Below are 12,613 nucleotides of genomic sequence, written 5' to 3'. Positions count from 1 at the left end.
GATCCAGAGTTACTGGTTGATGCCTAGTGTACTACAACAGTCTGCAAGTGATTTGCATGACTGGGTGTTATGTTTTGCAGGAGGCCAGCACTGCTTTACCCGTTTTGTTTTTTTTTATGTGTGTGTGTGGTGGGTCTGCTATGTATTCCTGGCTGCTTGCAAAAGTGATCACCACAGCTCATTAAAGTATTTATAGACTCTTGCAGTGCAACAGGCAGCAGAAGATCCACCATGCATACACACAGAGGGAAACGCTATCATATGCTGCTGCTGTGTGGAGGAAGACTTACATCCCACTCCCACATGAATTTGTCAGTGCCATTGGATTGATCCAGAGCTTACTGAAACCAGAGGAAAGACTTGGCCACGGCTTCAGTCAACTTCAGCCTAATCTCAGCTTTTCAGCAGTTTTCAGTGGTGATTCTCAGAGAAAGCTGGTCTTCTGTGCCTCAGGAGCATTTCATTTTTCCTATGTTGATAGTAAGAAGCAATTATTTCTTCCTGCTAAAAACTCTTATGGTGTGTTTTACAAGGTTACCAGAGTGGTATCTCATAGGACCTGTTAGGTAGAACAGCAACATTCATTAACATTAATACATTTCATATTATAGTCTTATTTGGTATCATACTGCATTAAGAGACCACCTCTAAGAAACCTCAAACACATAATATACTTCCAAGTTTGCAGACTACCACATCTGCTAAATGGCTTATTTCTAGACCAGTCACATGCAGGTGGCAGAATTGGCTCCTAGCTCAAGCATTAGGTAGCTTTCTTGAACAATTTAGGGGGAAAGCGGTTGACAGATGCTTGTGCTGTCACTGCTGGCATACTCACCATTGCCAAGAGCTTAGATCAGATGGTGGTAAGTGCTAAATTAAAAATTTTGCATAAGCTGCGATGACTGAATATTCAGAAAGTGCTCTTTATGACAACTTTTTCAGAGATTTTTTTTTGGCCAAGATTTTTTTATTGATTATTTAGTATGATCATGCTAACAATTTTTCTTACGGGAAGAAAAAACAAAAAAGCCCTTGGAGAGGACAAGAACAAGGAAATGCAATGCCTAGGTCTACAAATGACAGAGGCATTGGCTCTGTCTGCTCCAAAGACTGTCCATTTCTTTTACATCAAAAGAATAAAAAAACATCGAGGTTTTGGACCAAAGGTTAGAAGGCAGCTCTCACTTGCTCCCCAGGCACCTGGAGTGGCCTCTAGGCTGGAGTCTTGTCATCCCTCTCTTGTGATACATTCTGCCCCTGTAGAGTGGGTCTTTCTCCACAGGAATTTAATCCCGATCCCCAAAATGTGGGGCATGGGGCAGCGGACTATTAATCACCTCACACAAGGAGGGGAACTGAACCCTGGTAACCTACATTTTGCAGAACATAAAAACTTGAGCTGTTTCAAAGCTGCCGATTTAGGAGAATACTGTCCATTCTATTCATACTAGAGAAAGTAATGAATCCTATTTGTTTTGTTTTGTGTGTTTGTGTTGTGGTTTTTGTTTGTTTCTTTGTTTTAAACAAAAGAATGACATTTACCTTCAGTTTTAAATCTGAATTTTAGGTGAAAAAATATATGCAATGGCATTGGGGACATAATCTTTACAGACTCCAGGAAATGTAAAATACTTGTCTATCATCAGTGTATCTATACTGTCATTTTATGCATTGATGGCTTTCCATTTTCTTGTGATAAAATATAAGGATCCTGCACTTTGGCCACAACAACCCCATGCAACACTACAGGCTTGGGGCACAGTGGCTGGAAAGCTGCGCAGAGGAAAAGGATCTGGGGGTGTTGGCTGATGCTCACCTGAACATGAGCCGGCAGTGTGCCCAGGTGGCCAACAACGCCAACATCATCCTGGCTTGTGTCAGGAATAGTGCAGCCAGCAGGACCAGGGAGGTGATCGTCCCCCTGTACTCAGCTCTGGTGAGGCTGCACCTCAAGTACTGTGTTCAGCTTTGGGCCCCTCAGTACAAGAAGGACATCGAGGCCCTGGAGCATGTCCAGAGAAGGTGAAGGGCTACAAAGCTGGTGAAGGGCCTGGAACACAAGTCCTGTGAGGAGCAGCTGAGGGAACTGGGGTTGTTTAGTCTGGGGAAGAGGAGGCTCAGGGGAGACCTTATTGCTCTCTACAGGTACCTGAAAGAAAGGTGTGGGGAGCTGGGGGTCAGCCTCTTTTCACAGATAACTAGCAATAGGACTAGAGGGAATGGCCTCAAGTTGTGCCAGGGAAGGTTTAAGTTGGAAATTAGGAGACATTTCTTCTCAGAAAGAGTAGTCAGGCATTGGAACGGGTTGCCCAGGGAATCCCCAGGGAGTCACCGTCCCTGGGGCTGTTTAAGGAAAGGTTGGACATGATGCTTAGGGACATGGTTTAGTGGGTGATATCAGTGGTAGGGAGATGGTTGGACCAGATGATCCTGGAGGTCTTTTCCAACCTTAATGATTCTATGATTCTATGATAAGAATCATGATTGATGAATAGTGCAGGAGGGTGTGGGAGATGCAGTACAGTCTCACATATTTATTCACAACTTACCTGGGTTTGAGTAGACTGTAGTATGGATGTACAGCTGTTTAACTGCAGGAACTAACCCAGATATATCAGAGTTTATAGTAATAGGTGCATAATTAACTAGGCTTCATTAACACAGTGATGATGTGGTTCTTCCAGTGCCACTCACATCTCTTCTTAATTTTCCATTTGCATCCAGAGCATCTAAATCTCTAAATTATTTTTGTTTCTGTCCACTCATGAAGAACTGATTGCATTTTCTTAGTTCAGAAAGGAAGCAAGGCTGTGTATACAAAGGTTGAGTTGTGAACCTGCTGCAGTGATACTGAACCCAGCTACCTATCTGAACTCAAATGCTACCTTATTTATGTATTACTTGAAAGGAAAGCTAAAAATATTCAGAGAAATATCTTTCTTATCTTTTAGAATGATCTGCATAGCTGTCTTCTTATTGAGGTAAATTGTTGCCTTGCTATTATGTATGAGATATGACTTATCAATAGAGCCTTTGGCACATGGATTAAAAGTCTGATGTGGAAACATTCTAAAAAGAAAGGAGATTAATTTGTAGCGTTACACAAATGGAAGTTGCTTTAATATGTAGATGCATGCCACTACATATCTTGAGTGGAAAAAAATGCTCCTTCATGAATCTATGGTAAGGTTTGAATAAACACCAAACAATTTTATATTGTTGATTTCTAATAGTTAAAGACCATTAATCTTCCCAGATCATATTTTAGATAAAAAAAATGAAGAAGAAATTTTCAAATGTTGAGGTTTTTGAGGAGAGATTCTCTACTCGGTTTGTCTGCATGTAAAACACAGTCAGCCTGTGGCATGAGGTGAGTTTTGGACACACCTGGTTTAGCCTTAGCATAACTTGCAGCATCCGGTGGAGTTTTAAATTAATTGCAGCTCCTCTTGTCCTGCCAATGGAGTGTTTTGCAATGTGCTTGCCAGAACACAGATTCTTGCAGCCATTTTCTCTTCCACTCATGCCCTGTGGCATGCCTGGTGTACACACAGGCTCACCCTGCAAAAGAGAGAAGTGGGCATGCTTCATCAAGCCATCCTCCTGCTGGTTCCCAGCTTTTTCCATGGGATGGCAGGAATCTAAGATACAGCACGAGTGCCATCTTGCACTGTGGTTCATCTCCATCTCTTTCACTTTGTCATGCTGAAGTGGTTTAAAGGGAAAGGTTTCCATAGAACAGTTGATTTTTTTATTTTTTTTAACTGACTGTGTTTTTGTGGTAGCTATGTGGTGTCTGCACCACGTTCTGGGGGGTATATTTGTAGGTCTATGTATTTTTGATGTGTTTGAGTAGAGAGAGAAAGGCACAACTGTCACTTCACAGTGATGCTCAGGCTACATCTATAATGGCAAGTAAAACAGGCCAGGGATGGTTCTCGCATCCTAAGGCTAAAAGACACAGCATGTCTCATGTCCATATGGCTAAGTTCTCTTTTTCCCAAAAGAGGGTGGCCTCATTCAGACTGTCTCCTGGGAGCAGTCCCTGGCCTGTGCTGTCCCCTGAACCATGCCCAGCCATTGTTTGGGAACATGTTAGCTGGCAGGAGCCAAAACTATGCCAGGGAGCCAGCGTACAATAGAGCAGCAAGGGTGAGGGCACACCAGTGCGCCAGCACATGCCCTGACCTCTCACCTTTCCTGGTATAAATGCAGCTGTATGGATGCTCCCTAGGTTTAGCCCTGTCTTTAAATCACGTTTTCAGGTTTTCTATCCACCATGTGATCAGGGCTAGCATCGCAGTCCTATTCATTTGTAAAAACTGTATTAACAGGCAAGTCAAACAATATTACAGCAAAACAGAATGCAAATAATGGAACATGGCTGTCTTATGCTTTTGGAGTGATGCAGTAAAAGGCAGTGGTAATACCTACAGAGGTCTTTTTTGAGCTACAAAGGGGAGTATGTGTTTTTCTGGCTATACTTAGATTGAACTAGTATATATGTAAGTTGAAATGCGTGTATCTGAAGTTCCAGCTGGAAAAAAAAAATCCTAAACAGACTGAAGCAAAGAAATGAATCATTAGGGGAATGTCAATAAATATTCAGATACCCTCACAGTTTCTTAAATAAATGCACATTTGTAAAATATCACATTGCATGTTCCAAACACAATTTTAACTCTGTCCCTGTATGCATTTCCAGTCTTATTCTGCAGACCAGAAAACCCCTACAGTCAGTAACTCTACATCAAATAAATTCTGAATATGAGTTATAACCATCATACAATATGGTTATGTTGGAATATTTTTACTATTTAATAACAGACAAAGTGGATATTTTATTTTGGAATCAAAGTGCTGTTATGTGGATTTATGGTTTATAAGGTTGGCAGTGTTTCTGAGTACTTTCTTTTCCAAAGTACATAAATATAAAGTGGTAAAAGTTTTGTTTTTAGCTTATAAATGTAGTTAATCATCTGTTCAAACAATAAAAAAATTCTCTTTATTAATGGCCAAGAAATGTTAGGGGGTTTTGGTTTTTCTTTCTTACAAGAGACTCATTTAAGTCAACTGGATGAAATGAATAGAGAGTGAATATCACAATGGTTTAGGGGGGATCGTAGCACATCAGTTGATCATGTGGAACCTCAGTCATTAAAGCCATTAAAATTGTTGCTGCCTCTGAGTCTGATTTAAAGGTCACGGTCTTTTTTTAAAGATTTCGTTGATGAGTGAAAGAACTATTCGTGTTTGATCCATCCAGTGCATGCACGGATATGCATTCACTGACTAGTGCACTGAAGTATGTTCTCTTCTTGGAATTCGCCGAGCTGAGCAGTGGGTGGGCAATGATGTGGGAGCGCTCTTGTGGGCTACATGAGGATTTGTATTGCTCGTTCTTTTCTGACATCCTGCTTTTTATCATGGTTACAATATATCTGAACATGTCAGACAATTAGACATGTGAAGACCTGGTTCTGCTTGATTATTTGACTTCCTGCAACTAATAATGAGGTTTTTGAAAGATTTAGTACTATGCCATTGAATATAAAAGAAGTTTGGAGGCCTGTATGTGCAATGGAGTTAGGTGTGGTAGATTAAATTTGTCCTGGCATCCTTATTGAAGCCTCCCTGTAGGCACTATCAGCTGTAACCAGCACTGTTGCCAGAAATAACATTGCAGTGTCAGAAACATGGGTGTTTTAAGGGTATAGCCAGGAGAGTTGTTCACTTATTTGTTTAAGCATAAATTAATAAAGATCCACAAGATTCATTTTCTTTCCTGGGTTGTTGTCTAATTCTGTCATCTGAACTCTTTTTATATTCTTCATAAACACTGTTGGCTTCCAAATTGCCTACATAGGAAAAAGTGGAGCATCATTGTGCATATTGAAAATATCTGCTTAAATGCTCAGTAATGGCCTAAAAATTAAACAATTTCTTAGCAGGATTCAGAAGAGGGGAAAGAATACTGAAGATACAACTTAACTATTGCATCAGTCAACATTTTCCCTATACTTTGAACAAAACCTTCTCCTTCGGTTGCAAAGATTTCTTTTTCTGTTTGCTTATTGGTGATAGTAAGCACTAGAAATACTCGTCAAAAGATAAATAGCAATGCACAGGCCATGACAAATAGAAGCTACAGTAGTGGTTCCTAGGATGGGAGCATGTTTTGATTCTCAGAAGGATACAGGATATACAATGATTTAGGAATTCCTGGAAGAGCCCACCTCTGTGTGCTATTTACTACCTCTTTCCAGTAACGCTGTGACTGTGGGAATAAAGCAAGTTCAAGTCAGCACATGCTTAACCTTTGCGTGACCTATTTCTCTTCCACGCCGAGACGTGGGGCCGGGAGGCTCCGGTGCCGGACCCTGCTCAGCGCGGGTGACCCTGGGGTCGGGCTGGGACAGTGTTGCCGGGAAGGGGTGACAGCACAGATCTAAAAGGATTGACCCCTATCACAAACGCTTGCACTTTTGAGAGCTGCAGTACATTCTTCATTATAAAATGTAACCATATAATTGCAAAAAATTAAGAATATACTTCCTGTTATATTTGTTATCTTAAATAGGATAAAGTATATTTGCTTAAAGGATATAGCTCTGGCTATTTCTAAAGACAGACTTCCAGGGACAAATCCTGTACAGGGACCAATCCTGTATGATAGTTCATTGTTCCTGCCATGGTATAGACTGATTCTAAGAAAGACAAGAATTAGTAAGTTTTCTAAATAGTGATAATAATAGTAGTTATAATCAAAGTATTAAAAATGGGGTAATGGGGCTGCAAATGGATTTTTATTTCTGCCAGTTCCTTAAAAAAAAAAAAAATCAGTTAGGTTTATGTACATTTCTTCTTCACGCATGTTTCTGTACACATTACTGTGCCACATTGCCTGGGTTGCTAATACTATTCATATTTTTTACGTCTTTCCTTCAGAACATGGAAATTAGCACTAAAGCCTGAGTTTTAGGCTTAAGTTTATAAAAAGCTTTTTTCAGTTTACAGGAATCTTATGGTGTCACTTTCAATCTCTCCTGTGAAAGCTAAATTTCTTTCTCTTGCTTCCTTTTATGTTCAAAAACTTAAATAATTTATTACTGCAAAGGAATGTGTACTGAATCCAGTAACCAACAGAGGATGTGGAAAGATTTATTGGGAGAAACATTAAGAGCATTCCTGGCCAGGTGCATTTTTTTCTTTTTTTGTGAAATGGGAAAAAAAATGCACACCTCCAGCCAACTTCAGATATGGCTGGAAGCCCATTTGGAATTCCTAGTGTCTGTAGTTGTGAAGTGCTTCTCAAGACAAACTGAACAAAAAGTGATGAGGGGTGCAAAGAGGCTGGCGCTGCTGGAGATCAAGAAATGTGCTGCAAGATCTTGACAGTGATTGCAGTGTTTGCTGTCTGAATAGGTGCGTACACATGACTTCCACTCTCCTTGTACGTTATACAGTGATTTATAGCCATGGGAAATGAGGATGTGAAACCCCTACCAAATCTGAGTAGTGGGTTTGGAGTTCCTCTTTGCACCTTCAGTCCATGACAAAAGATCCTGGGCAGGCAGGACCTCTGAGTACACTTCTGCACTCCTTGCTGAACTGAGTTCCCCTGCATTGCATAGCTTGATGGAGAGCATCGCTCAGTACATAGCAGACACTATTTTAGACCAGTAGTAAATAATTTTACTGTATGTTAAACAAAATTGTGAGGAGTGTAATCTTTTATAAGGGAATTTTACAAATTGTACCAGCTTACTTATTTGATGATTTTTAGGATAAAAACCTAGTCAAATGCAAATATCATTTTTCTAGTAATGGTAAAAGAGTCAGGTATAAACTATTTCTCATTCTACCTATTTACCTCTCTGGAATGTTTACTGTCTTTTACGCAAAGCACATAGTTAATAAGAAGATGATAATATATGATTCGACAAAATGTGGAGTGTTCCAGAGATATCTTTCCTCTATGAGTTTTTCCTTCAACCCCAGCTTCTAAGCCTGCAGCTCCGCTTTGTACTAGATGAATAGGTAGGTCCCTCTGGCCTTATTCCTTAATGTCCTGGTTTCAGCTAGGATGGAGTTAATTTAAAAATTAAAAAACAGTCATTAACATTATGTTTTTTATAAGTTATTGAAGCCATTTCCCCTTTCTCCATTAATCCAAGTTTCTTAAACGTCATCTACAAGTACTTCCTTGATATAGCATCTTAGAAAATTAGTGGTGAAAAGATTTGGAATCAAACCATTCCATCTTCCACCCTAGACAGAAAACTGTACCTGCTCTACATGTATCCAGGGTGTTTTACAAGATCCTAATGATGAAGTTTCTTAATTTGTTCAGTAACCTGTTCCTTTGTATTACTTCCCTGACTAATTTATTTGGCAGTTTAAGTCCCTTAAGCCTATTGCTTCCAATCTTATCTACTATGGATATGAATAACAGCCCTTGCTTTCTCTTTGTGGTTCACTTTCTGTATTTGAAACTTCTAGATTCTCCCAAGAGTTTCATAGACCTTTCTTTTTCTCTGTTGCTTCACACAAGTTGCTCCCTCCTATTTCTCTCTCCAGGGATGTGGCTGCACCTGACTGCACCTATTGATATTTTCCCAGCGAGCAAATGAAAAGGATGCTGGTTGCAAGAGGCCAACCTTTTGTAGTCAATGTAATTAAGAAAACTTGGCAATTTGACAAAGGGCTTTTTCAAATGTGAGCTGGAGTGCTCAGTTAGAAGCATGTTGTCAAAGTTTCTACCTGTGTTGGTCTCTACAGTCGCCTATCAAAACCAGGACACTTTTAAAGTTATGTGACACAAAGTTCAGCCTAACCTCCTGAAGTCCCAGTGCTTAAACACCTTTGAGTTTGTGAGCTTAAGTAGCTTGTAGGATAGAGATGGGATTCAGTACGTACTGAAGATATCGGTCTTTCAGTATGCTACTTAATTCAATCCTGCATTCATCTTCAGTGTTTTAAAACCCAAAAATTTGACTACCTTTTAGATTTTAAAAATCAGTTAGGAAGGAAGTGATAGAATCAAGCTTCCGTTTTGCTTATCTCTGGGTAGATCTCATTAATTCCAGCAACTACAATATATTGCCTTTTTAAAAATAACTTAACTTTTTAGGTTGTTGTGGAGATTGGAAAACTGATATTGCTACAAAACTGTTTCCTTAGAAAAATAAGTTTTAAAGTTTTTCTCCTAATAAGTGCGAATAAATGTTTAGATTTTTTTTTTCAACAATCATATGGTAATTTTGTATACTTGAAAATTGATGTTAAATATTTACTTTTGCTAGTTTTGTTAATGTGTTGCTTTCCCTGCTCCCTTTTTATTTTTTTTTGCAGGATCATTTCCCACTTCAGGAGACAGTAAATTCTGCTGCGGCTCTGACCATGGCATTAATAAAGGACAGAAACCCTGAGCTGATTGGACAGCTGTTGGTAGCATAAGACCATAAATCATTTGTAGCTTTTGGAAATGTGTCTTTTTCATCATGCATTCACCAAAGGTCTTGAATCATTTTACCCTTTGATGAAAACTCTGGATTTATGACGTTTACTATTAAGATCTTTTAACAACATATTTTTGATACTTTAAATACAAGTCTGATATTATGTATAAAGTGCACAAATCATTCTGAAATACACTTTTTTTGTGAAGTACTGATCATTTAAAAAGGTGCACAGAGGACACCAAAATGTTCAGTCTTCACGCAGAATTGTCTTTAACGCATGCATGTATGTTGTGCTCTAGGACTGCGTTAAATGAATTAATCCTAAAACACAGCTCTTGTTCTTTATATGAAATTATTTTAATATTGCTGCTATACATATTAATGAGTGTGGAGTTTATTATATGATATAGCCTTACCGATGTCAGTGGAAATGCACATTGCAAGCAGTGTTTGTCTGGTCAGGTCCCTGTCCTCCATGGAGTGAAGGGTAACAAAACAAAGGATGTGCACGGGGATATCAAAGTGCTATAGCCCAGTTTTCCGGATAAGGAATGCTCTGGCTGAAGCACTCCTTAGCACTAATACTACTTCCAGTACCCATGTGCGATCATTCAGAAGTAGCTCCAATTGCTTTGCTGAGTACTGTATTACACAAACTCTATATGTGCAGATGCATGTGCATGCATGTGCATATCCATGCTAAAAAGAAAAGGGATAAGACTGAAAAAACATTATGCAACTCAGTTTGTAGGTAATGGAGAAACAGGAGGAATCTGTTAGTTCATCTACAAGATTATGATTTTAATCTCTTGCTGTTTACAACATGTATGTATTAAATTGTCGTGAAGAGAACTGAGTGTCATGGGTTCAAATGTAGGCTACATTGATATTCAAGTGTGGAAAGTTGGGACAGAAGGGTAAAATGGTGAATGGCTACTATGTTAACTGTCTCCAGGCATGGTAACCACTGAGAGCAGTGTGAGAAAAGGACAGTCCCTGAAAGCACCTGTCCCTCTCTATGCATCAGACTCAGGAGGAATTACAGCATTCCTTCAGCTTGTGGAGAGCCTGGGTTAATGTCTTCCATACCTGCAGTGACTGGAACAGGGTCTTAATGAATCAACCCCACCAGGTGTTCAGTGAGCCTCCCCTTCTGTCTGTGCTGAGTTCCTCAAGTTTCCCTCTGAAATCAAATGCATCAGCTACTTGACTACTGCTGTGCTTTCCTGAGGACAGTCACTCATATCTGGGCATGAGGGACTTGTAGAGAATTCACAAAATCCTCATAGATCCCAGATGTAGAAAGTAATTTAGCCAGGAAAATTTAGCCTGGTCTTAGCCAGTACAATGAAATAGGCAGGTCAAGTAAAGTGCAGAATGTCAGTCTTGGCATTCGGGATGGATCCTTCTCCATGCTAGATAAACCTTTCAAAACCCATCTCGAATAAGGCTTCTGATTTTGACTCAGAAATTTGTCTCTCCATTATCCAATGGGTGTGGGAAGTTCTTTCCTGCAGCTCAGCTCTTCAAACAGGCAGAGGGAGAAAAGCTCTGACTGTTGTGGTTCAACAACAGAGGGTGACAATGCCAGTGCTGGCTGAAGGAGGTCCCCATCTCCCTTCCACTGCTCCCCCCAGATTCCGCTCCCTCTGGTGCACAGAGAAAGCTTTGTGAGGGAGTTAGGGTTGGACTCTATCCCCTGTCCCCTTCTCCTTCCCCCTGCTCCTTAAAAAAACGCCTAAGAATGGCTTAATAACTTCTGCTGAGACACTGTCTGTCTATACGTCTTTTAAATCCCTTTCAGAAGCTGACGTTGATCCCAGACTTCCTTCATTACACATGTTGTTAGCTAACTGTTCTGGATCCAAAACACACATTTTCTTCCATACAGAAATCATCCCAACACAACTAACAAAGGTCTCATGCATCATCTGCTTCCTTCTTTGTTTCTCTCTCCTCTCTAATTTGATTAATAATTCATCCTTTGCTGGCATTGTACAACATAAGCATTCATATTAGCTGTGTATGGCTATACAACGGGCATATTTTATTCATATGTGTATATTTATGTCTGTTCATATGCAGAGTAGTCAAATAAATGAAGAAACAAAGGATTTATTATTGGTATTCATAATTTGACAGGACAGCTTTCAAAAAATAAGTTTTCTGAATTCACTTTTACATTAATAAATTTGATGAAGAAATTCATCTCACAGGCTTCCAAAAGACACAATGAAAGATATTTCCTTGACTCTATTTTTTTATTTCCTTGAAGACTAAAGTACAATCTGTGATGTATTTTCCCTGCATAATAATAAGCAAGTGAATTTAGAAAATCCTTTATGTTTTCCATCCACTCTAATGTATACATTGTGATACAGTCTTAGCACTGGATTGTGTGTAACTTGTCATTTGCTTAAACAGAACCTTTTACTTTGTTGTGTTGCTTTACTTAACTCATTGTCTTAAAAGGATTTAAATCCAATTTAAACTGTTACTACAATGAACTGCTGTAAAGAAAAATGATATCATGGTTGTTTATGAGCTTATTTTGAAAAGAGAAAAAAAAAAAAAGCACAGCAAAAAGTAAGTTTCAAGTCATCAAACTTATTTAATACTAACCTTAAATAAAATATAATGAGATTAATATACTCTTATTCATAATATTATGGATTTTTTGTTGTTGTTTTTAACAATCTTTTAAATAATCTACAAACACTGAAACATCTATTTTAAAGGAAGCAAATACACCACCAGCAGAACTACTAAAACAGATCATGAAATAGTAGAACTGCTTTAAAAAAATAAAAGAAAGAGAAAGAAAAGAAACTGGACTGTGATTAATGCTATTGTGTATCCAAACCAAAGTTAAATGGTCTTTTGGATGATTGTTAATACTTACAATGGGAATAAAGATATAAAATGAAATTAAGAAACTGATTGATTGTTTTTTGTCTGCGCATAGCTTCTCACAAATAGCTATATACATGAGAAACTTGGCAGCCTTTTGTACACACATGCTGTTTTGAATTTAACTAGTGAATCAGTCACCACCCATCTTGCTTTGAACGTTTGGACAGAGATAACACAGAGTAAATAAAAGCTCAGACTCTGCCAGCCTTGCTTACCTTACTCCACAAGCACTC

The 12,613-nt window shown here is 39.0% G+C and overlaps 1 protein-coding gene across 2 annotated transcripts in view; it reads left to right on the top strand.

Annotated features, from left to right (window-relative positions):
* The window catches only part of CRPPA (CDP-L-ribitol pyrophosphorylase A), a 126,416-nt gene extending 114,021 nt beyond the window's left edge, over nt 1–12,395 (top strand). For both annotated transcript variants that reach the window (XM_040548174.1, XM_040548173.1), the window contains exon 10: nt 9,358–12,395. In XM_040548174.1, coding sequence (XP_040404108.1) covers nt 9,358–9,462 — 105 coding nt within the window. In that variant the 3' untranslated portion in view covers nt 9,463–12,395. The remainder of the gene's footprint in view (nt 1–9,357) is intronic.
* The last annotated feature ends 218 nt before the right edge of the window (nt 12,396–12,613 follow it).

This window comes from Cygnus olor, chromosome 2, assembly GCF_009769625.2.
Source record: "Cygnus olor isolate bCygOlo1 chromosome 2, bCygOlo1.pri.v2, whole genome shotgun sequence".
Classification (NCBI taxonomy): Eukaryota; Metazoa; Chordata; class Aves; order Anseriformes; family Anatidae; genus Cygnus; species Cygnus olor.
The sequence above is the reverse complement of the archived record's forward strand: the minus strand, read 5'-3'. Positions and strand labels throughout refer to the sequence as shown.